At 40.1% G+C, this 25,908-nt stretch overlaps 1 protein-coding gene across 2 annotated transcripts; it reads left to right on the top strand.

Annotated features, from left to right (window-relative positions):
• The first annotated feature begins 1,347 nt into the window (after positions 1-1,347).
• On the top strand, positions 1,348-24,889 carry LPL (lipoprotein lipase). 2 transcript variants are annotated; one of them, XM_019736959.2, is made up of 10 exons: positions 1,348-1,626; positions 7,529-7,698; positions 11,916-12,095; positions 13,514-13,625; positions 14,362-14,595; positions 15,813-16,055; positions 17,994-18,114; positions 18,815-18,997; positions 19,902-20,006; positions 22,953-24,889. In XM_019736959.2, coding segments are annotated over exons 1-10 (1,437 nt in total). In that variant the 5' UTR covers positions 1,348-1,538; the 3' UTR covers positions 22,954-24,889. The 2 variants fall into 2 exon arrangements, with proteins under 2 accessions (XP_019592518.1, XP_019592519.1); XM_019736960.2 differs by lacking the exon at positions 1,348-1,626 and adding an exon at positions 2,046-2,354.
• Positions 24,890-25,908: the final 1,019 nt, after the last annotated feature.

The raw sequence follows: 25,908 nt of genomic DNA, 5'->3' as shown, positions 1-25,908 counted from the left end.
ATACAAATGAAGATTATGTGTGTGTGTGTGTGTGTGTGAGAGAGAGAGAGAGAGAGAGAGAGAGAGAGAGAGATATGGAGGGAGGGATGAGTAAAAGGAAGCAGTAAAGATGTTCAGAGAAATAATCCAATATGGACAGTGAATTGAAGGTTTTGATTTTTGAATCTATTTCTCAGATATAAAGTGAAGGGTATAGAGTTAACTGTCCTTTCTGACTAATGCAAATCCTTTATACTTAAAAAGACATTTGATAGTATTCTGAGCATTTTGGCAAAAACACACACAAAACAAAACAAAACAAAACAAAACCAACAAAACAACAACAAAAAAAACCAATTTCCCACGTGATTTCATTATTCTTATTATTTTACTTACATACCTCAATGCATCTGTGTCAATAGCTTTATTAAGATATAATTTACACACCATAAAGTTCACTGACTTAAAATGTACAAGTTAATGTTTTTTTAGTATGTTTACCCAGTGGTACCACCATTGCCATAATGTAATTTAAAACATTTTCATCACCATTCCCCCAAACTTCTCCATTCTCTACCCCCAACCTTATTCTCCAGCTCCAGGCAACCACCAATCTACTTTCTGTCTATAAGATTTGCCTCTTTGTGGATATTTTATACAAATGGAATCAAACCATACAATACGTGTCTTTTGTGACTGGCTTCTTTCACTTTGCATGACAATACAGTTTTAAATTATTTGACCTCAATATTCTGCTTCTGAGAATAAAATGTTATACTTGCTTTCTTTGATGGGTTTGAGTATAATTTGCATGAGGCAAAACTTAGTAACCAGTTAGAGCAAGAAGGCTTTTCTCCACCACATCATCTAATCCATTTTGCCAATGTTAACATACCAGATTGTTCAAGCACAAGCTGCAGAAAACCGTGTGTTTGTGGATCCCTAAATTGATATTGTCCAGGAGAATTTTGGGGAAAAAACCCTGCAAGTTACAAACAGGGTCCATCAAAATAGGAGTGGGTTTAAGCATCCCAAATGTAGTTTAACAGCTTTACTTGTCCTCCGTGGAAAACTGGTGATTGCAGAGTATTTAACATAAATCCATATAAACCTGTGTTTGGTGCTTGTACAGAGGGCCCTGGAGAGCTGACCCCTTAGGAAAAGCAAGTAGGAAACACAGTGAAAGCAAAATTTCTCTCTGCCCTTTCCCCCTCTTCTCGCTGGCAGGGTTGATCCTCACTACAGTTTGCTCAAATATTTGGAAGTGAATTTAGGGCCCTCCCCCCAACTTATGATTTTATAGCCAATAGGTGATGAGGTTTATTTGCATATTTCCAGTCACATAAGTAGCCGTGGAGTGGAAACAGTGTCAGACTCGATTCCTTCTCCTCCGAGGAAACCTGCCACTTCTAGCTGCCCTGCTCTCCCCTTTAAAGGGCGACTTGCTGGGAGCCGGACCTCGGCTCCAGCCTACTCCTGCCTCGGGCTCCGAGGTCCATCAATCTGTCCGCGCTTCTTCCCGTGACCTGTAGCTCCTACAGAGAGGGACGCGCTTCGAGATGCGGAGCAAAGCGCTGCTCCTGGTGGCTCTGGGCGTGTGCCTCCAGAGTCTGACCGCCTCCCGCGGAGGGCTGGCCGCCGCCGACAGTAAGTTTTGCGTGCGGACTCCGCTCCTCCTGTAAACTCGGCTCAGTGGCCACTTCCACGCGTGGTGAGGATTCGAATGAGAAAGTCTGAAGCGGGTGCAGATGCGCTCCGGGGACTCTTCTAGCCCGAGTGCGGCTCCGGAAAGTCATCGGGGCGGGATCCGCTGAGAGACGGGGAGGGAATTGTCCCTCCGATCTCGCTGGGGTAGCTCCTAGTTCCCGCTCTCTCGCTCTTTCCCGGGTTCCCGCGCTGTCCCCTCTGGCTGAGGCCCTGTTCCCCGGCGCCCGGGCTCGGCCGGGAAGGGACGGGGAGAGTGTGAGGGGCGGGACGAGGGAGGCGGGAGGAAAGGCCCAGATGGCGGTGACCGACTGGAATGAAAGGCACGCAGGCCAAGGTGACCCTGGCTTGGCAGCAGCTGCGGCTCGGCCCCCGCCTGTGGGAGCGCAGGCAGAAAGTGGCCCCTTCTCCGGGAGAAGCAGGAATCGGGCGGGAGGAAGGGTTGTCCGCATCCTAGAGGCACCGGATACTCTCACTCTCCGCGTGCAGATGGGAGTGGGGGACGCGCGACGCGTGGAGCGGAGGTCTGGGGACTCGGCATCCTGCACGCGTTCCGGCGCCGGAAGTTCACCACCTTCCACTCTTGCACGCTCCGCTCTTCTTAGCGTGCAGAAAATCTAGCGAAGGGGTGACCCTTTTGAAAACGTGGCCTCTGATTTAGGGGTTGCAAGGTTTGCACTCGGGTATCCTTACTGTCCTCTCAGCCGAGTCCCGTTCCGGGCACCGCCGGGAGGCTGCGGCTGAAGTCCAGTCATCGCCGGGGAGTCGGGGGCGTTGGAAGCCAGATGCAAATTTCTTTAATCGCGGTGTGGGGTGCGGGGCAGGCAGACAGGTGGAGGGTGGTGGTGGTGGGAGAACCAGCGCCCTGTCCGAGACCTGCCCGCAATAGAGACAGCCTGCTTCACTTGAGCCTTGGTTCAGCTAATGTACAACGGCAACTTTATAAAAAGGCAACTGAACCAAGTCATCAAAGGAGGCAGCGATTTCTTTTCTCTTCCCTTCGTGGAATTGCAGCGAGGGCGGTGTCGCTTGGATGCGCTTTCAGGCAGCAAGTTCGCAGTGGTTCAAATTATAGTCGAGTTTGTCCGTGACTTTTACTGTAGCTGAAAGTTTACCGCTGTACCGAGTTGTGGGAAAGAACATTTTTGTTAGGTAAAAAAAATGGATTCCATGAAAGCTGAATTGGATAAAAAAGACAAGTATCTTTTCTGTCAGATCAGTTTCTGTCAGGGCTTCAATTAGAAAGTCTTAAACTTGTGTGGAGGCATGTTCCCCTTGGATAGTATTTACCGCTGTCCAAGAAGATGGTAGGAACAAACTCCAGATTCTTATTTTTAAAAGTGCACCATAGTGTAGTAAAACACGCACAAATATGTGCCATCCACAGTGTAAGTTTTTCCTAGGCTCCTTTAGAGGTTCAGGAACCTAAATTCCTGGGCTAGTCAGTGTCACCTTTCCGAGTTTGGCTTCCTCAACTCTAAAATGAAGAGTTTGGACCAGACTCAGAGTTCTCATAGGCCCCTCTAATTCTTACTCTGATTTAAATGGACACTTACGTGATTCTTGAATTAAATTGGATTAAATTGTATAAAAGGAGGAATCATTTTTTTAAGTAGACTTGAAATTAATCCCTTATCTTTCCCTCCTACCCTCACTCCACCCAACCTGTCTTTATAGTGTGCGTCTCCGATCACAGCAACTTTCGGCTTCGTTTCTCCTCCAAATAAGTTTAAGATATAAGAAATTCATAGCAGAAAGCTACAGGTGTGTGGGCCCCTCCTGTGGGCTCTGACTTTACTTATTCTCAGTTCATTGTAAGAAGAATATGAGGATAGGAGGCAATGCCCTCAGGTTCCTTGTTCTTGGAGCTGCCACAATCTCTGCATGGCCTTATCAGGAAACTTGAAGAACTAGGAGATGGAATGTATGGGTCAGTACTCAGTAGTTGCGGTTCTAGTTGACTGGACTTAGTGAATTTCCAGATTAACATCTGAATTAAACATGATGGATGATGACAGCAAAATAGCAGATACTACTTGGAATGGAGCAGAGCTCAGTGAGGGAGTGATTGATAGATAGCTGTATTGGAAGAGTTAGGTGGAAACTTTCACTTTCTTTCAGGCAGTGTATTTTTAGCTCAGCCCTCCTTTCTTGCTTTATTCTGGGAGGAAGAATTGGGCTATACAGTTTACTGCTTCTATTTTTACAAACATTTTTTCCCCCCTATAAAAATGAAGAGCAAATCTGCTTGTTAGGTAAGTCAGGAACACTGCCTGCATTGGAATACCTGAAAAGACTAATCGGTTCAGTCAGATAACAATACTGATTTTTTTTTCCCCTCCCCAAACTTTTTTGTTTTCATCTATTCAACTTGTTTCTTGGCATTCTACAGAAGCTGTTTGAGTCAATAACTGTGACCATCCATCTCAGAGATGATGTGAGTTAGGATAGAGTCCTTTAGGAGTGTGTGTGTGTGTGTGTGTGTGTGTGTGTGTGTGTGTGTGAGAGAGAGAGAGAGAGAGAGAGAGAGAGAGAATAGAAACTTCAAAGAGAATTGAATTATAATTGAGCACTTGTACCTCATGTCTTATAAATGTCAATCTTATACATCTGATAACTGAGCTGCCTTTAGAGGTCTTTTCTGGGATGCTTTATGCTCCTTCTTTTCGAGCATCAATAATATACACCCTATAAATTTATCCTTAATGTGCTTTTGACTTCTCAGCCTAATTTCATCCTTGTGAGTTATTCTCCACATTAAGATAAATTCCTTGTCTTTATGTACACACTTAGATTTTTAGCTACCTATTTAGAAATAAAGATTACATAATCAAAAATACATTAACTAGTAATTTGCCTGGTACCCCAAAATCTCCCCTTAGTGCTTAATAAAGACATATTAGGTGGGGCCAGATTGGTGTGATGGTGCTGATAAGATAAGCTGAATTCAGGATGGAGGCCCTTAGGAAGGAATACACCTTAGGTAACCCCCTACATTTTTTTTTTTTTTTTACTATGCTAAGATGGCTTTAATTTTTAAGGGGACCTGGGAAGAGGTCCTTATCCCCTCAAAAGGATAAATGCAGAGTCACTAATATAATTTCCATGTGTGGAAACAATAATTTCCTTAGTAACAATGAAGTCAAATCAGTTCATTTGCCAGCCAGGAGCAATCGTAGAGTATATTGGGACAACTTAACATACCGACTCACATTCAGGGTCCATCTATCTTCCTATCTCTATGCAGCCTACATCAGTTGCTTGAGGGCTGTAGAGGCTTGTAAAGCACATTTGTCTTTAGGATGCTGAGACATCCTTGAGGGTTACAAACACCTGTAGTGTGAAAATTCCTATCAGAACACCAGAGGGAAGGTAAGACTGTCGTTTCTGATTTCATATATTGAACTGACATAGAATTGAAAATATCACATACTATATAGAGTAGGTACTGTTTTCCTGTCAAAGGCTTCATTAGGCTTTCTATAACTTAAAATGAAAAATAACTTCCTTGGAAAGTGAAATAAAAGTCTCCAAATACAAATTTGCTTGAGAATGTATGAATTTCCCATTATTTTTCTGTACAAGCTATGTACCCAACATTCAATGTTGATTGCAGGAAACTGGAGCTCTCAATGAGCCATATAGATAATCTGATACAGGATCTATGGATTGAAGAGAGAGAGAGAGAGAGAGAGAGAGAGAGAGAGAGAGAGAATGTTCAAAGCTAGCCTTAACAATTACAAATAATATTCTTAGTCATTTCAAAACCGTCAGCACCACCTTGTTGCATAATTCTAGGGAAAAATAGACTAAAAGCGAGTGGAGTTGTGCAAGGCAAGAGTCTTAGTATCCGTTTGGCAAGTAGGTGGTGGGTGAGATCTGTCTGCCAGGTTTGCTCAGATTATTCCTGCTTTAAAAAGACTGCTAATCGAACATGTTAAAATAAGACCATTCGCGAGGAGGCATGAGTTATTTGATGGGGAGAGATGTAGGCGAGGGTGAAACTAATTTAGTTTTAAAATTTTTGAAGCATTTTCTAACAATAAAGGAACTTCTTGGGTATTTAAAGCAGAAGCAGATTAAAAATCTACAATAGTATTTTCCACTGTCAGATAAATAATAAGGCCACCAGTGTGCTTTCCAGTTAGGAAGAAAAAGGAAGACCTACATCTTCAAATAGTATGAAAGGCAGAGTGTATTCTTGATGGATGAGTGGACTTCAAGTTCAATTTTACTATATGGAAAAAATGAAAAAAAGCTTTAAATATCAATAGTTTACTACAGTCTTTTATTTGAACAAATTATCTTAAGAATGTTTAAGTGTTAGAGATGTGTGTGTATGTGTCTGTGATCAACTTGCTGCATATAATAAATCACTTAGCAAGTAACCACAATATTATTTAAGGAATTTTGAAAAATAAAAAGGAAAAATTGGCCAGTTCTCAGGTAATTATATGATAAGGTTGGTTCAGATGCCTGTCTTTCCTTATATCATTCTTATATTTATTTTCGGCCTCCCTTTTGCAATGTTATTTGAAATTACAGGTTTTCAACCTTTGAGCTGTGAAAAGTGAATACGTTTAGATAAGAAATTAGACGTATTGCTAAGCAACCTCAGTTATTTATCTTCTGAAAGTTTTAAATAATGAAATCTAAAATCTACAAGTTATTACCTTCTTATAATGAATAGATAGGTTTTTTTGACTTTTTTTTTACTTGACAAAAAGTTCAATAATTTTCCTTAATATAACTTCCCTTTGACTGTGCTTGCTTTGTACAACAGTCCGATTTCATCTGCAATACAGTTTCAGTGTTCACTCTGATTTTATATGTACTGTCTACAAATACCTTGTGAAGATTTATCAACATTTAGATTTAGTGTCCAGAGAGAGATAAACTAAAGTTCTCTTTCGCTTCCTACTCATTTTGGGATTAACTATGAAGAACCAAACCAAAGTGAATTTTTCCCCAAACCAGCTTTGCAGTAGTTTTTAAAGCTCTGACTGTGTGTGGAAGACTGTAAAGATGTAAGTGGGAAAAGAAATATTTGGGGAAAGAGTTAACCATGGCTCATATATAGCACAGGTATTTCTGAACAACTCACTAAGTGACTTTTTTTTTGAACATTTTGAACTGATGTGTCTGGCCATGGGGGTAGGAACCATTCCATACAAAAGCTGCTTCATGCTACTAGCTTTTCTTATTGCTAATATTTTTAAAAATTATGCTGGCGAAAAGGAAACAATCTTTCCTCAAATAAGACTTATTGTATCGTATTATGGGAAAACATTCCTTTGATGTAATCAAGATTTAAAGAGGGTGAAGTGATATATGAAATACATGGAACTATATAATGTGATCGCCATAAGAATGAGCTTTGAATTGGAACCGAGAGACCTGGGTTCTGGTCCCTACTCTCTCTCCCACTATTAGCAGCATGACCTTGACCAATTCATATCTTGAGATAAGATTGAATTAACTGAGGAATTTCAAATGAGTTACACGTACACACACACATACATATACACACACACACTGACTGAAGGAGAGGATGGAAGATGTAGGAGAGATCAATATTGCTTAACTCAGAGCTATTTTAAGGCTGTCTCTGTCAACTTTGGTTACCCCTGGAGGATCAATCATTCTCTTGCAATCCACATTCTGTTTTTTTTTTTTTTTAATTTTAGAAATAAAAATAGTATTGGTGGTGGCTACTTATGAACCTAAAACATAATATTCCAGCAAAACAAAAACAAAAACAAAAACAACAAAAACAAAAACAAAAACAAAACCACCAAAAAAACCAACCCTCCAGCTAACTTCCTATGCAATTTTTCCTTCTCAGAAATTACAGGAGGAAATGATTTTATGGACATTGAAAGTAAATTTGCTCTAAGGACGCCTGAAGACACAGCTGAGGACACTTGCCACCTCATTCCTGGAGTGACAGAATCTGTGGCTAACTGCCACTTCAACCACAGCAGCAAAACATTTGTGGTGATCCATGGCTGGACGGTAAGAGACGCTCTTTAGGAAGGAGTGGATTGGGGTGGACCCGGCATCCTGCCCAGCTTGCCCTCCATGTTGGGAACCCAATGACGGGTCTCCACATCCCATACTTACGCGAACTTTCTGATGGCTTTGCTTCAAAATTGAGTGAAGGCAATTCTAGCTCGGTCTGAGATTGTGGAACCTGAAATCCCAGGTTCATGAGTACTTCCTCCAGACAGTGCTGACTTTCAGACCTCGTTTTACCACGGTCCCTAGTTAGTGCCCTTGAACCAGCTATGCCTATGAGGTGGAAAACCAGGCTTTACTCAGCTACAGAGCGGAATGTAGATTATCATTCTGGGGAACTGGTGGAAACCTGACACGATGTTGATTCATCCAGCACATCACCAATTGTCCTTTTGTAAGGAAGACAACATGTGAGGGTGAGGAGAGGGCTGGAGTGGAGTGAGGAATTGTTGGTTCCAGTCCTGGCTTTGCTGTCCTCCAGTTCGGTGATAGGGATCAAGCCACTTCTCAGCCCTGTGCCTCAGTTTACTGACCTGTAAAACAAAGAGGTCAGACTAGCTGTCCCTCTTCTTCCAACATTCTCTAATAGTAAACCTTAGGGAAATTTTCTAGAGCTGAAAGAGGGCTAGACAGGTAACTGTCATGAAGATGAAACGGTTGTTAATTTTATTTTAAAGTATATGAATAAAATAGTTCTCTCTAGATATGCCAGATGGTCACTCTATGTGATGCAATTCCTATTTAACTGCTATAGTTGTATTTTAATATTTTAAATTTCTAGTGAGCAGATTTTATTGTTTATTAAAAAGGACATATATAAAATGGATGGTTAAAAAGATATTACCTTTCCTTTATGTCAGAGCTTGTGAATATGGTAATAGATACTAAATCCTAATGAGATTAATTAGCTAATGGCTGATATACTTCTAGTCCTGTTACTGACCATAAAGGAAAATTATTATAACTTTTATGGAGATGAAGGCAACTTCAACAGAATTTACATGCTTGTTTATTTTAATAAAATACACCTATTTACTCGTGTTAATATAGTAAATTACATGTTTTATGATAAAGCACAAATTCCTAACATAAATCTTTTCGATATTTTAAGAGATTTAAATAGGAAAAATTAATCTTTAGTGGTTTCAGAGACATTTTGGTTGTATCTAGAACTTGGCTTTTAATACTTTTCAAAAAAGTTTAAGCTTAATCAACACTTATATGATGGGGATAAATTGAATATCTCAGTCTTATCCCTGAGAGAATTTTGTACTTGAGGGATTTGTTTTTAGAAACATGTTTCTTTCTCACACTAAGATGACACAACTAAGCCAGTTTCAGTAGATGATGCTCGCTCCTATCATTGGTCCTACTGGCCACTAAGCCCACTTACATTCTTTACATCGTGGCCCTGGCATGTGGAGTGCCTGGGCTCAGAGGCTTGGCCGCTGGCTGGGGGACTGAGTTTCACTGCACAGAACTGGTGGGTCTGTTCAATAATTAATCCAGGATGCTGGATAACTGACCTCAGCTTATCTCAGTGAACGTCCTGGCTGGTTCAGTTGGTCTGTCTGGTGCAGGTGGCAAAGAGGTCTTCAGTTCAGCGACATGTCTGAGAATCAAAGATTTTAAGAATGGGTACTGATTTCAGGAATCTCAGAAGAAAAATCTAGAAAACAATATCTTTTCAGAGTTGAAGAAGGTGGGTACTTGGACTCCCCACCCCTCTGGGCTACTTACAGCATTATATGTGTTGAATTAAAAAAAAAAAGGAAGGGTTAGGTTTGTTGTTAGGCAGTTAATACAAGTATCAGTCACAGTAGGAGTAAGTTGGGTTACTTGCTCTTTGACAGGTTGCCTAACTCGGAGACACTGCTAGTGCAGAAAAACTCCTAATAGGGCCTTAGAGCAAGCAAGATTGTCTTGCCTTATCTGAGGTAAACTGAGTGGCACAAGGGCTGAAGACTAAGGGGAGGGACGAACTTCTGCAGCTTTGTCATGAGCAACCCAAAAGAACGCTTAGTGTGCAGTATGCATAGGGCACAACTCAAAAGAATGCTTAGCATGCAGTGTGCATAGGACATCTCACAGAAGGCAGTGTAGACACAGCTGTGCTGGAGCTGTGCCACCTGCTTGGGTTTCACAGACCCATGCTTTCAGCACGGGGCTGTCATTGTGATGTAGGAGGTCCTCACCCCTGACTGAAAGGAGGAGGGCTTAACATTGCTTTCTGAAGAAATCACCCTCTCTTGAGAGGCAGCTGCACAGAGTGGCTAGACCCCAACCTTGAATACAGGAGAAGGAGGGCAGGACCAATTTCTCAGGGTCTTGTGCGAGGTGGGCGTTCCACCGGTTCCCTCCAAGGCCCAGGCTGCACCCAGACGTGAAGCAGCCTCACTGAGACATGTTGAAAGAAGATTTAATTAAGTTCCTAATGGGCTAACATCACGTTTGTGCCTTTTGTTTTTTGTTTTCTCTTCGTGCTTGAAATAGCTGTAGAGCTGGTGTCTTATCACTGCAAGTAGATTGGGAACCAGAATGGTCACACGAATAAATTTATGAGGTGGAGGGTAACTCTGAGATCACCAGAGTCTGGCCCCTGTGTTCTGTAGGTGGTGGGTAAGGAGAAAGTGGTGTCTGCGTTCACAGAAGTAGTTAGTAGAAGAGCTGGGACTGGAACCAAGATCCTTCTGATTCTCAGGCCTGCTTGTCCCTACCACAGAGCACAGCAACGTGGTGAAAAACTGCAGTTTGTTAGTGTCAGGAGTGAAGGGAGAGCTCATTTTTTGATAGTTCTCATCTAGAAAATAGACAAAGCAAAATGGAAGCATAAATCTGAAAGAACCCACTACATAAGCTCAGAGTTCCAAATTAAGTCCCTTGGTGAGGAAATTCAAGACTCCTATTTTTTTTTTTTCTATTGAAAGAATATAGGTTTTATAGGTCTCTCCTGAAAAGGTGCCTTAAACTTGGGTTTCAGAATCTTCTTTGTTGACTACATAGTTGACTGAACTTCACTGTGGCTTTGATATGATCTGCTCTCAGCTTATATCAGGGGTGGGTAGACTTGGGGATTCAAATCAGGGTGTTGCTGTGTCCAAACTTAAGGCAGGATGGTGTGGAATTCTATAACCTGCAGTTTTCTCATGTATTTCCAAAGTGTGCATCTTTGCACAGGTGTCCAATTTCTCCTCTCTGAAAACATAAATTAAAATTCTACATAGGGCGACCAGTTGGCTCAGTGGTTGGAGCGCAGCGCTCATAACACCAAGGTTGCTGGTTTGATTCCTGCATGGGCCAGTGAGCTGTGCCCCCCACAACTAGATTGAAAACAACGACTTGACATGGTGCTAATAGGTCCTGGAAAAACACACTATTAGGAAAACCAATATTTCCTAATAAAAATAAAAAAAATAACTTAAAAAAATTCTACATGAATAGAGTTAATTTGAGGACCCCCCAGTTCTTTTGACTTTGAATTTTGGGGCCTTTATTAACAAGAAGCAAACAATTACCATTGGTAGTCTGCCGATCTCAAACAGGACCAATATAATAATTTAGGAATTGTGACTATTAAACCTCATTAATTTCTAGTCTGATAATGAAGAATTTGAGAGAACTGTGAAAAAGTCTGAGCCAAAGCTGGTCATTTCCTAAGAGACTGATAAAGCAAACTTACCTTCTGATAGGAAAGATTAGTATGTTTAAAACTATTTTTTTTCATTAGCACATCAAATGTTGTATCAAAGTGACTCTTTAAAGAAAAGAGTGCCTTTACATCCTCCAAAATAATTCTGTTGGGAAACACTTATGAGTCTAATTGAAAGTATTGAAACTGAATTTCTTTTAAAGTAATTTGTAGCTCTGTTGCCAAATTTTAACTTGTTCAGATTGATCTTTCCTTTTAATACTATAAAATATTGATGTTTTACTGAATTCATAAAATGTGCTTTTAAAATTGAAAGTGTGGTAAACCGCAGCCCTTCATCCTTGAGCTCAGCACATCCCGTCTTCTGGCATACTCAAATTTGCCTCAGGAAGGGCAGGCACAAGTCTCTAACAGTCTTCTGTGTGGTTTGATTCTCCTGTCTGGGCCTATGGGCTTCCTTGTGGGGTTTTTTTTTTTTTTTCATTTAATGTCGGTGTATTGGGCTGACGTATCTGTGATAAGTTGTGGGTGGGTATTTTAAGAAAGCTTGTATCATCCTCTTTAGGTGACAGGAATGTATGAAAGTTGGGTGCCAAAACTTGTGGCTGCCTTGTACAAGAGGGAACCCGACTCCAACGTCATTGTGGTGGATTGGCTGTCGCGAGCCCAGCAGCACTATCCAGTGTCTGCCGGCTACACCAAGCTGGTGGGAAAAGATGTGGCCAGGTTTATCAACTGGATGGAGGTGAGACTGGGGGAAGAAGCCTTGTGGGTCTGAAGGCCTTATGGCTAGAGGTGGACAAATGGCTGGTCTTTGTTCCTTTTCCCTTAGATACACATATTTTCTGGGTCCGTTCAAATCTGCAGAATGAGCGTGGGCACTATTTTTTTTTTTATCCAAAAGCTGTGTTATGATAAGAATGATCAAACCATAAAGCCAAGGCATAGTCCTACTCTGCCCTGTCCTTTGATATTTTCATAGTGAATAGACCTGCTGAGACTAGGAACTCAGTGGGCAGAACACAGAAAAGCTTGTTATTTCAGGGCAGAGGAAAGGCGTCATGTTCAGGACAATCTTTCCCTACCAGTTGGCTGGCACATGAAATTTTATCCTGGCTTTGTCTCCTTAGGATACCAATCTCTCTGATGAAAATATTAATAGTTTGTATTTCTTAGTGTGGATTAAGGATCCAGATTTCTGTTGAGGGTTAGGGGAGTGATGGAGTCTAGCTGGGAAGAAAACGGCTGGGAATATCTATCTGTAGGATGTGAGGTGGCTGAGGGTTGGGAGTTCTGACTTAGCTGCTGCTGTGTTTCCCTGAAAATAAGACCAGGTCTTATATTAAGTTTTGTTCCAAAAGACGCATTAGGGCTTATGTTCAGGGGATGCCATCCTGAAAAATCATGCTAGGGCTTATTTTCCGGTTAGGTCTTATTTTTGGGGAAACATGATAGTTTTACCTACAGCACTCTCTGAGGCCATCCTCTGAAAATTGCCTTTGAAAAGTTTCTTGGGGTTGCAAGAAAGCTAATACTCTGACATGGCCAAATTATTTAAACTAGATACTTGTTGGTAAACAATAAGCTATGTTTATTGAACTGACCATTAAATGATAAAAATTCTTATCTTGGCTCTTTTGCTAACCAGGAGAGTGAACTTGGCAAATCAGATCACCTCTCTGGACCTCAGGCTTCGCATTTGTTGAATGTGGAGGCTGGACCATATGTGTCTGTGGTCCCTTCCTCCTGTAATATTGTCTGATTTTCAGTCATTGTTTGGCTAACCTTAAAGAATAAATTTATATAGGGTAGTTAGAGTAGGGAATAATACATTAAAGTTAAATATGTGTGTGTGTGTATCTATATGTATACATATGTCTGTATCTATACCCTATATAAATATACACATACATATATTTTCAGATGTATGCAAATTCAGATTTCCATACATTTCAATTTCAGATATATTTAAAAACTTTCTAATTAAGAGAAAATCTCAACACTAGAGTATATGCTTTTCTTCTCTGTAACACAAAATTAACATAAGTAGTATTTAGTATTGTCTGTATTTTGAAAATAATATTTATATTCATTTTATTTTGCTTAGCTTTGATCTTTTGCAAAGAACTGTAAGAACCCCTTTTTCCTTTTTCTCTTCCAAAGGAGGAATTTAACTACCCTCTGGACAATGTCCACCTCTTGGGATACAGCCTTGGAGCCCATGCTGCTGGCGTTGCAGGAAGTCTGACCAAGAAGAAGGTCAACAGAATTACTGGTAAGAAAGCACTGCCACTTGTCTTATCACAAGGGCTGAGATGCCTGTCATTCTGAAAAAGAATGAGAATATTTGTCAAATATCCATGTGTGTGTGTATGTGTGTGTTTGTGTTCTTCTGGGTTTGCCCAGCCACTTGATTATTTCATGGGAGGGCTCTTTATCTGCAGTGAGATAGAATATGGGTCTTTGCTGTCTTGGGCCAACCATCTACTGGCAGGAAAAGAGAAATAGAGCAGAGTTAAGCACAGAGAGCCCAGCGGTGTCCCTCTCCTGTCTACCCCGGGCGTTGGTAGTGTGTTGCACGTATGTCACTCTTCACATCAGTACTGGGAAAAATGAAAAAGGACCAACACAAGAGACCATTTGGAAAAAGGAAGACATTCATTTCGGCCAGTGGTAATAGATGGTTTATCATGTATATAGAGAAAGGAAGAACCTACCACTGTTTAAAGGCCTCTCACCAGGTTCAGAAATAACTTACGAAAGGAAATCAAGTCACCCTGAGTGAAAATTGCTATTTAATGGCTAGTTTAAGAGACTCAAGTTACATTTTAGAAAGAGCTTAAATCTGTTTGGTGATGTTCAGTAATTTAAAGAGCCAATCATTATCGATAAGAATCTGTGTGGCTGTCACTTATACTCCAATGATGAGCAAGAGAATGCTAAGGTGATAGTGATGGAGACTAAAACTAATAGGAATTTTAAAGTCTCTGGTCCTTTCCCCCCCCATTAAGGCCTAGATCCAGCTGGACCTAACTTTGAGTATGCAGAAGCTCCCAGTCGCCTTTCTCCTGATGATGCGGATTTTGTAGACGTCTTACACACATTCACCAGAGGGTCACCTGGTCGAAGTATTGGAATCCAGAAACCAGTAGGGCATGTTGACATCTATCCTAATGGAGGCACTTTTCAGCCGGGATGTAACATTGGGGAAGCTATTCGTGTGATTGCAGAGAAAGGCCTTGGAGGTAAATATGATTTAGAAGTTAATTAAACGTAAGTTGTGTTCTTAACTCTTATTGACCCAATGTCCTACCCATTCTCCACAAGTATGTAGTTTTAATATAGACATTTAGCCAAGATATGTTTCTGAAGAAGTCTGTCATATTCAGCATGACCACCTTAGAGGTTAGTATTTCCTGTGGTCAGTCAGACATTTTCCCTTTTATGTCTTATGATTTAGACTACACTGAGTACTGCAGTTGGTAGTGACAAAAGACAAGAAAGGTGAGACACAGACAAGAAAACTCCATTGCTTTTGATAATGGAAGCATCAAATGTTATCTGGACACATGTTTTTATACTTTGAATACAATTGCAAAGCCAATAGAGCTTTTTTGAATTTTACTGAAAACAAAGGACGTATTCATTAGTCCACATTTCTTTTATCAGCCTTTTAAAGAGATGCACATATCAGAAACATATCACCATTTTCTAACAATAACTATTCCAAAAATTTAAGAAGAAAATATAATTTAATATAGTTTAATATTTACTTTAATAATCATGCGAGCTTGTATTAGATTTATTATTCGCTTTAAAGGAACTTTGCATACTTTGTGGACAATGGGACATACCTGTAGATAATATGCTCAAGACTTTTGTACATGTTATAAAACTACAGTATAATGTTATAATACTATTTTCAATAATTATAAAAGTTTATGATAAGAGATACACTCTTATGACAATGGTGATTTCTATGATTCATTTAATATAAAAATTATTAGTTGTGACAAAACGCTTGAATTATCCATAGTATCTATGATAAGATACTTTTCATTTAATAATTATGCTCTTTATGATGTTGTTTCTAGAAGTATGTTTCTAAAAGCATCTGGAAGTATTTTATGCTTTCAATATAAGAGAAGGATGTGATAAACTGTGGGAAATCAACTTCTAGCTTATATGTCTCTTATTATAACTTCCTAAATATACTCACAAATATAAAGCCAAAGTCCCCTATAAATTTGCATCTTGTACATTCTTGGAGGTAGGAGAGAAGCTGCTGCCAAGAGTACCTCCTTAAATAGGACATACAATCAAGGACTAGATCCTGAGGTCATTTTATTCTAACACCTATTCTGAGAGTTTAGAGGTCTAAACTCTTTTAGACCTGCAAAATGAGACACTCATTGTGGATTTTCACAGAGTTGAAATTTTCTTTGTGTCTCTTTTCCCCCAGATGTGGACCAGCTCGTGAAGTGCTCCCACGAGCGCTCCATTCATCTCTTCATTGACTCCCTGTTGAATGAAGAAAATCCCAGTAAAGCCTACCGGTGCGGTTCAAAAGAAGCCTTTGAGAAAGGGCTCTGCCTGAGTTGCAGAAAGAACCGTTGCAACAACTTGGGCTACGAGATCAATAAGGTCAGAGCCAAAAGAAGCAGCAAAATGTACCTGAAGACCCGTTCTCAGATGCCCTATAAAGGTAAGCTGGAGACTACTGTAAAGAGGAAAATCAGTGTGACCCAATGTTTTATCGTGTTCATTGCATCACATGTACTGATTCTGTCTATTGCAACAGAGATAATGAAATGTTACTGAATCGTGAACACTTATTTATGTTTGTTGGTAGAGAGGGGTTGCACAGATCCACTTTACCGAAGCTCCAAATGCCTGTTGCCAGAAAGGCACAACCTGCACTAACTACCCAGTGCAGCCACCCTGCTGGCCACTGTCCTCTGTAATTGTGACCACTGGCACGGGCCAGCCATTAACACCAGGCTCAGAGCTAATTTGAAATCATCCATCCAGAGTCAGCAAACTATGGCCCACGGGCCACATCCAGCCCAACACCTGCTTTGTAAATAAAGTTTTATTAGAATAAAGTCACATGCATTCCTTTCTATACTGACTAAGGTTGCCTTCCTGCTACCACAGCAGAGTTGAGGAGCTGGGACAGAGACTGTATGTATGGCCCACAAAGCCTTAAATATTTACTATCTGGCCCTTTACAGAAAAAGTTTGCCAACCCCTAAAGTTTGCTTTAAGTGAAGGCAAGAACCACCTGTATTTTAAAATACAACTTTTCCTGGAAGGGTAGACTATACCAAACCTCCTAAGATATTTCCATTTTGTCATGAGTTTGTTCACAGTTGAATTTCAAATGTGGCAGCTTGTTCAGAGCAAGACCTCTGAACAAGCAGGAGACAGGAGGGGAGATAATCAGATAAACCTGGCGAGAGGTGGGAGTCTGAGGGAAGGGATGATATTGAAGAAGAGTTCCCCAAGGAAAATGCATCTGATAGAGGCACCCATTTGTAATGTGATTTGTGAGATTCTGTAGAGGTGCATTTGGTGGCCCAGAGATTTGGAGCACCTGTAATTCGAGGAAACCTTTTAAGCAATGGGGAAATCCTTAGTTTCCTTGACTCTTCAGATTGCAGAAGTGTGTGTGAGGTAGAGAGGAGAATGTAATCTTCTGAAGATGCAGACAGGTCTCGTTCAGCTCCAGGCGTTCTGTGCAGTGCCCCTCGGCCACTCGACACTGCACCAGTGTCTCCGGGGCACTTCTGCTCTGGTCTGTGGTGATGCCTGCAAGGGTTCCATTTAACCCCAAACTCTATTTCTCTTTACCCTTTCGTAACTGTGTCTTAAGTCTGCTGTCTTTCCTATCCCCTTATCTTCTCCCCCATCTCATCTACTCAGAGTTTTTTTTTGTAGAGATGGGAGAGCAGGGAGGAGATGTTTAAGTTCAAGTACCTGATTCCAGAAGCTGTTCCTAATACAGAAGTTTAGGAACTGTCAGTCTTTCCGGCCTCACTGGTGATTCAATGAAATAAGTTTTATTGTGAGCCTGTTATACACCTACTCTGTGCTAGATGATGGGGGAACAGAGGATGACCCTAAACCCAGGGTCCTCTGACCTGAAGAAGCTCACACACAGGATAGGGAAGTCAGACATACCCATGAAACATGAAGAAACGTAGTCACATACAGTGACACAGTAACAAATGCCGAATATGCTTGGTACAGATGCTAAGGGACAAGATGGCCAAGGACGGGCCGGAATTAATAGAGGAAGCATCATGGGTTTTTTGGCTTCGTGATTTGATCTCCCTAGTACCTCATCAAAGATGACTATTTTCTAAGACTGTTTGGCAATGCAGGTATACCCGGATTCTTCCTCTCCACTTCAACCAAACTTTTCTGAAAGGAAATAGCATTCAAGATCTGAATTTTCTAGTAGCAAACACTGTAGTGACATGAAGAAATCTTTTTAAGCCACCCTGATAGTCGTGTGTGTGAGCACATCCTGCTTGATCGCTAGTGAGATACCGTCTGTGGTTCTGAATTGCCTGCTTTTGTGGGGCTGTGATGTTTCCATACAAACTCATCAGTGCTTGTTCTGATTTTCTCCCTGTAGTCTTCCATTACCAAGTAAAGATGCATTTTTCTGGGGCTGACAGTGAGACACAGACCAACCAGGCCTTCGAGATCTCACTGTACGGCACTGTGGCGGAGAGTGAAAACATCCCTTTCACCTTGTGAGTAGCCACGGGACACGACCTGCAGCATTTGGGTTTGTGATGGCACTGTGACCTGCCATCACCATTGGCCTGTGGGACAGAAGAGGAGTAGGACACCTAGAAAAGAAATATGTAATAGAGTTTTTAAAAAAGCTATTTGGCAAAAGATGTTCATAACATTGGGACATAGAATGGCATAAATTAGAAACAAAGTTTAAGTGTCCAGCATTGAGGCCATGGTTAAGGGAATTGTGCTTTAACAAATCAATAAAATCAATCTAGCTTGTAAAAACTGTAGTTATACAAAGCGAGGTAAAACGTGACAAGAAGTAGAAGGTAAAATCTGAAGTGAACAAAGAATAGAGAACTGTATGTACACTATGATTGTTACACAGTACATATATGTTCACATATCAGTGTCAACTGAAAGGGAATATATGAAAATAATGTCTCTGAAAATTGGCTAATTTTTTTCTCTTCAGAATTGTACTAAATAGTTCATATTGTTAGGATAAAAGTTGGAATCGATGAAAGGGTTGGTGATATCTTTTGAAATACACTAAATGCCATGGATAATTTTCTTGAGTATTTTGTTGGACATTTTGTGCATTTTTAAAATATTCCCCAAACAATGAAGCTATTTACTTCTCGGGAGGAAGAAAGGGGGGGAACATCCCAATTTCCAGAACTAACCAAATATGTTGATTTTTGTATTCAGGCCTGAAGTTTCCACAAATAAGACATACTCCTTCCTAATTTACACGGAAGTAGACATTGGAGAACTGCTGATGTTGAAACTCAAATGGAATAGCGACTCATACTTCAGCTGGTCCGACTGGTGGAGCAGCCCCGGCTTTGCTCTGGGGAAGATCAGAGTAAAAGCGGGAGAGACTCAAAAGAAGTAATTACGTTTATTTTTCTCCATTCCCTTCAGACTCACTCTAATGTCATTACTAGAGATAGTATTTCTGGAGCCATCAACGTTCAGGTGAAACCTTACTAAGCTTTGTCTTTAAAACTGTATCAGCTAGATGATTACACCTATAATTTTTTTGATGGGGAGGATGTGCTTTAATTATCACACTAAGGAAATAATAGTGTTTCTGCATTTCCTGGAAAGACAACATACGCCCTGCATCAGACACAGTTATGAGTGAGAACCCAGATTAGAATCTCAGCTTCTTATTTCACACAGTTTCTTGCAGGCACAAAACAGTGATAGAAAGAATCTTGGAGCTGTTGCTTTGACATTCAAAGAGTAAAACCAACCCCTTCAAGAAGGATGAGGTTCGAAAGAGAATCTGATCCTGTCTTCCGGGTCCCACCCCACATATATCTATAAAATGAAGTGCATAGAGAGGATTGAAAACTTTCATACTAAATAAATTAAAAAAAAAAAAATGAAGAGGTTGTGGAGAAGCAGAGCATTTGTTTCTCTAGCAGGTCCAGTGGGAGGCTGGTTTGCGAATTCCCTAACGCAGATACTAAGAGGTGGTGACCTGAGTCTTGCATCATCTTTTGGTGAAAGCCTTGCGATTTTAAGGCTGTTTGTATGCCTGTCTACACTGATTAACCAGCTTTATTACTGCACAGTGGGTTAGGCCCTCAAAGAACCCTCTGATTCAGGTCTTCAAAGATCCCACTGACCAGAGTGGCCTGAGTGTACACAGTTAATTACTGGGAATATCAAAACAATTAATCAGACTGATCATGTAGGATTTACACAGCCCTGAGCGAACCATACATTTTTGAATAGTCCTCTTTATTGTCCCACATGGTGTGTTAACATCCATTTTCTTCTACAGGGTGATCTTCTGTTCCAGGGAGAAAGTGTCTCGTCTGCAGAAAGGAAAGGCAGCTGTGGTATTTGTGAAATGCCATGACAAGTCTCTGAATAAAAAGTCTGGCTGGTGAGCATCATGGGTGAAGCGCTGCGGGTGCCCGAGCTTGCCGCTGTGGGGCGCTGCTGCTCGCGGCGCTCTCCAGCCCAGACCCGCAGGCCTGCGCTGGTTCTCGTGGTCAGAACCTTCCGGGGGACTTGCTTAGCCCTTCCGTATACACCTCAGACTGGTCCATTCGCTTTGGACAGCATTTTCTCTTGTTTTCTCTCTCTTTCTGTTTTTCTTGCCTTCTCTTACTTTCATCCCAGGTATACTTTTTAGATTTTACTTCACTTCCTGAGCGATCACAAATTTTTCACTTGGGCGTTTTCCTGGACTGTGTCCCTGCCGCCTTTACGATCCTCTGTACAGAGCATACGGTGCAAGTTAATAGTCACGTGACTGTGGTTGCGGCTCCTCCCGGGATGTAACCAGGGGAGCAAAACATGAGCTGCAGCCACGTAGGCCTTCTCGATTCTCCAAAGGGGCAGCCACAGAGCAGCCATCTTAAAACCCCAAAGGTGGGGCGCTAATGGAGTTCGAGTATAGGGGAAGGTTCTTTTTTCCATCTCAAAACAACTTCCTGGCTCTTTCCTACCTGACCTTTAAGGCTAATCCACATGGCAGCTGGCAGCTGAATCTTTCCAGAACGTCAGTAAGAAGGGGAGACTAAGCATGTGACCTCCCCATCCTTTCCTGAGTTCTTGAGCTGAGCCACGTGCATTCCTCCACTGCTTCCCGTGCCAGATACCAAGTGCTAGTGGGAGTCACTCATAAAGAGGGCAAAGCTTAGATCACGTCCTACAAGCCAGTGACACAAGGAACAATGGGAAAGGCCCGTTACAATGTCGTCTGGAAATAGAGAAAGCAATTGCTTTTGGTTTGTCTTCTCCGAATTACATTTGTAGACAAAACAACAGAATAAGAATTGCCTGATCAGAAAAAGTATATTAAAAGCCCTACGTAGAATATCTTATTATTTTTAATTTCTGTTTTATAATATAATTTATCCATGGATAATTATGGATTATGGATAGATAAGGAAAAAGGCAAAAAGAAAGTAAAATCACTGTGACTCTTACCACCCAGGGACAAATTAACGTTTTAATGTACAGGCATACCTCGTTTTATTGTGCTTTGCTTTATCGCACTTCGCAGATATTGTGTTTTACAAATTGAAGATTTGTGGCCACCTGCATTGAGCAAATCTATTGGAGCCATTTTTCCAACAGACTCAGATGATGGTTAATATTTTTAGCAATAAAGTATTTTTAAATTAAGGGTTTTTTTGTTTGTTTTAGACATAATGGTATTGCACATTTAATAGTCCACAGTATACTGTAAACTTTTATATGCCCTGGGAAACCAAAAAATTCATGTGACTCACTTTAATGCTGTACTGACTTCATTGCAGTGGTCTGGAACTGAAACTGCATTATTTCTGAGCTATGCCTGTACAGGTAGCCCTCGTATAGCACGGCACTTCTATAACACGGTTTTGCTCTAACATGGTTTCGCTCTAACATGGTTCGAGATGGGGAAAACCCTCGTACAACATGGCACCCTAGGACATGATTTCACTCTAACACGGTCTGAGAATTAGAGAAATCCCTGAACAATATGGAGCGTAATAAGAGCTTTTAAGAGCAAAATATATCTCATTCGAAATTAGGGAAATCCCCGAACAACACGGAACGTAATAGAAGCTTAGTAGTGATGACTAAGAAAACACTATTTAATACATATTAATGTTATACTTTTGGTGAAAATTGCTTTAATAAAGATATTTCTCTTAATTATAAAAATATAATAGTATGTCTTAAAAGTTTTTGGAACCTAACCCCCTTTTTTGTACTAGTTCTTTGTTTCGTATGACATGGATTCACATCACACGACATTTTTAGAAAGTTAACAACCGTGTTATATGGGGGTGACCTGTGTATCCTTTCAGACTTTATGCAGATATAATATTTATATATTTTTACAATTTTTTACAATAATGGAATTATGGCACATATACTTTGGCAAGATGAAGCCATTTGGATTAAAAACATTAATGTAAGACATTCAAGATAAACTTGAAATGGAGAATAGTTACTGGTATTGAGCCAGGCAGAATAACTGAATTCTTATCTAAGTGGAAACTGTTCTAGTAAGGGTTCATTGCTTTGTTTTTTCTCGTTACAAATTTGAGGCAGTTTCACATTTGCTTTAACTCTTAGAAAGGGACTCCTATATGAAGATTTGTACATGAATTTATGTCACATACAAACATACACAAACACACATGTACGCATGTATTCTCCCCAAACCATACACAACTTTAAATCTGTATGTGAATGTAAAAACAAAACCCCTCAAAATTAGGAAATACCTCAAGCTGTTTATGCGGTATTTCTGGCCATATTATTTACACAAATTACAAGAATTTATCTGTGAAAGTCTAATGATACATCCTTGTCTGATTATAAGATTACTGAGACAACAGAAACTTAGACAGTTTTTTTTTAATGCACCTGAACTTTACCTAGGAGGTAATTATGAATCAGACTAACAACCTTCTGCAGTTTCTCTCCTCTGTGACTAAATTGACAAGTTTGTGTTTCTCTCATCGTGGAAGTCTCATATGGGGCGGGGGGGGGGGGGAAGGAAAAAAAACTAAGCATTTCATTTGGCAAGTTTTAGAAGGAAGAACTCTACCTGAATTTTGAAACCATTTAGTTCAGTCCTCTAAAATGACACTCCTTCTGGGGACATGGTTAAGTAGATGTTAGACTGTCTTTCATTTCTGTGAGCATGCTGCTTTCTCTGATTCATTATCCACATCTCCCCTGGGTTTATTCTCACAACCTTTGTTCTGAACTTCCAGTTGAATTCTTTTTCATCCTAAAGGAGTGTGTGGGGAGGGAAGGGAGTTGTAAAACATTAAGCAGATGATAAATCGCTCTTATTCCTCTTTTTTGTTTTTCCCCTCAGAAACTGGGCAAATCTACAGAAAGAAGAAAAGCAAATGAATTCTGTGAAGAATGAAGTAACTTTTACAAAAGCTGCCCCGTGCTTTGGGTGGTTAAAAGTGAATTTTCCTGAGTATTAATCCCAGCTATATCTTTGTTAGTTATTTTAAGAGACAGTCTCAAATACTAAAAAGCGGCTAACTTAATTTGAGGAGCACACTGGCCAAAGAGCACACCTTCCAACATTAAAAGACAGCAGATTTGAAAAGCACTGCATTTTGTCCATTGAGAAAGAAATAAGAATTGTCTGAGCTCGTGATAAAACAATAAAGCTTCTTTATGTAGTGAGTTTAGACAGCCTAAATTGATTAGCACCTCACATTTTAATTGGAATTCTGCATTTCCTGGATGGACACTTTCTCAGTTTCCTCCAAGTCTGAATATAAAAAATGTTTTTTTGTGTGGCATGAGTCTGACCCATTTCCTTATGAGTTAAAACACCTGCCTTTTTGGGAACGGTTTTCCTTTTGCCATTGGATGTAGCCCAAGAGTTAACTAGGAGCTAGTGACTTGGAGAGAACGATGGAGAATGGAGTTGAACTGAACCGTTACACACTCCCTTGGTTGGTTGCATCATAACTAGGTTACAAATTAAAGAAGATATAAAATTTAAATCGATTATGTCTTAATAGGCTTTACAATTTATTGCTTAATCTCTTCCTTCCTTTTCTTGCTTTGTCTCAAGGTTATATTTTAACAACATTCCCTGGGTAGATGTTTAAAACGAGCCTATTATCCTCAGCTGACACATAATTTTAACTACAGAGAAAGAAAAATGATATTATAATTTTATCAGGTTTTCAAAACTGTATTCATCTATTTGAAGTCATTTAATACCCAATGGTTATTCAATTTTAGGCTCATCTCAGTTGTGCTTCCGTCATACTTCAAGCATGTCTCTTTCTTCCCTGGTTTTGATAAGAAAATATGTGTTTAAAGTGAAATTTTGCGTCATGCGAACTCCTACAAATTTTAGACAAGGACTGTTTTTACTAAGTAAAGATATGGAAAAGTTACTGGGATACATTCATAAACAGTGCTTAAAACCATTGTGGTTGATTAAAACAATCCTCAGTTTTCATGGCCACAGGAAATGTCATGAGATTTGTTGTTTTAACAACTAGTCAGGAGTAAGTGAGCAATTATTTATAAACTAGATCTCGTATTTTCAGAATGCTTTTCTATATATTAATATAAAATGATAAAGAAGTCAAATATCTCAGAGGCTATTGCTGGGAACCCAAACTGTGAACACGTGTGGGTATCTGAATACGTACTCACAGATGAAGCCCCGCATGTACGTTTATTATTCAGTGTGGCTTGGAAGGAGCGCTCAAGAGATTGGAATGTGGAATAGGAATTGTTCCCGTGATGCGAGAACTTCAGCCCTTCATCTGAGAAATAAGGTTGTTCCTATACTGAGTAGGTAGGACACATGTGGCTGATGTCAGCCGGCTTGGCATGAATTCTCTCTAAAAATAAAATGCTGTGTGGTTAGTGGTTGGCATCCCCTGTTCTTGCTAATTCATTAACTTTCTGGATTTGGGTGTGGAACAAAGGTGCGTACTTAAGAAAATATGAATCAAATCAGTGTATGGCCCTGGGAACTCTGGCTTCTACAGACTTCACTATATATATCAACAATGCTGTGGCTTTAAGTGTTATTTATTAGCTGTAAATATATGTGTGTATGCATAAAGGTGGGGTTGTACATATTGGAAGGGTCATTGTGGCTATCTGCATTTATAGATGTGTGGTGCTTACTTTGTACATGTCTCTATCAGTGACAGTCTCACTGAGCCAACTTACTCTGATGAAGTAATACAATAAAATGGGCTTAAAAAATGAACTTACTTAACTATGTGAAGTTTTAATAAAATTGACAAAATTTTATTACAACACTAAGTCATTTTGTATCATTTCAGTCCCGTAAAATTGAAATTTATTCTTAGAGCAGATTCATTCAGGAAATTTTTACTGAGTGACCATTATACTTAGTAAAAAAACAAACCGAACAAACAAACAAAACCACCACAATATATCACATATACATACCTATATATATCTATATCTGTATAGTTTTTTTGTGTTTATATAGTTATTTGTATTTGTACATGGCCTTACTTAGTGGTCCTTTAAACTAACTAGAGGAAAATGATAGAATTTTTCGTAAACGAAATACACAAGACTTTCCTTGCCTGCAGGATACTTATTCACAAGTAAAAACTTAGATGAATTTAAAAATATCTTTGAGCATTTTCTGAAATACATTGTCTCTTTTTCTGAGGTCTAAATGTCAGCTACAAAGAGAGTGGCATTTGTGCAATAAAATGAACTATCTGGGATGCGAGGGTGCATTTTTCAGAACTTTGCTTTGGGTTGTCTTGATAGTGAAAAATAACATACAGATGATCCATGCAACTCACTAGGGAGTGCTTCTTAGTACAATCAGGAAAAATATAATCCAGAAAACAACTGTTTCAGTGACCACTGACCCAACACTTCATTGTCAGTTAGGCATAAGTTCTCCTAAAGCTGCGGTCCCCCTGATAGGAAGAGACCCGCCAATTCACACTTTGCTCACTGCCCATCAATGCTTGTTGATATCATAAAAAAGACAGACAATAGCAGGAGTTGGCAAGGATGTGGAGAAACGAGAACCTGCATACATTGCTGATGACATTATTCATCACAGCTCCAAGGTGGAAGCAACCTAAATGTCCATACACTGGGGAAGAGATAAACACAATGTCCACACAAAGGAATATTATTTGGCAGCTAAAAGAACACACTGATGATAGATGCTACATGGATGTACTTTGAAAACCTTTTGCTATATGAAAGGACCAGATGCAAAGGACTACATAATGTATGAGTCCATTTGTATGAAATTCCCAGAAAAGGCAAATTTATAATGA

This window comes from Rhinolophus sinicus, linkage group LG07 (genome assembly GCF_036562045.2).
Source record: "Rhinolophus sinicus isolate RSC01 linkage group LG07, ASM3656204v1, whole genome shotgun sequence".
Classification (NCBI taxonomy): Eukaryota; Metazoa; Chordata; class Mammalia; order Chiroptera; family Rhinolophidae; genus Rhinolophus; species Rhinolophus sinicus.
The sequence above is the reverse complement of the archived record's forward strand: the minus strand, read 5'-3'. Positions and strand labels throughout refer to the sequence as shown.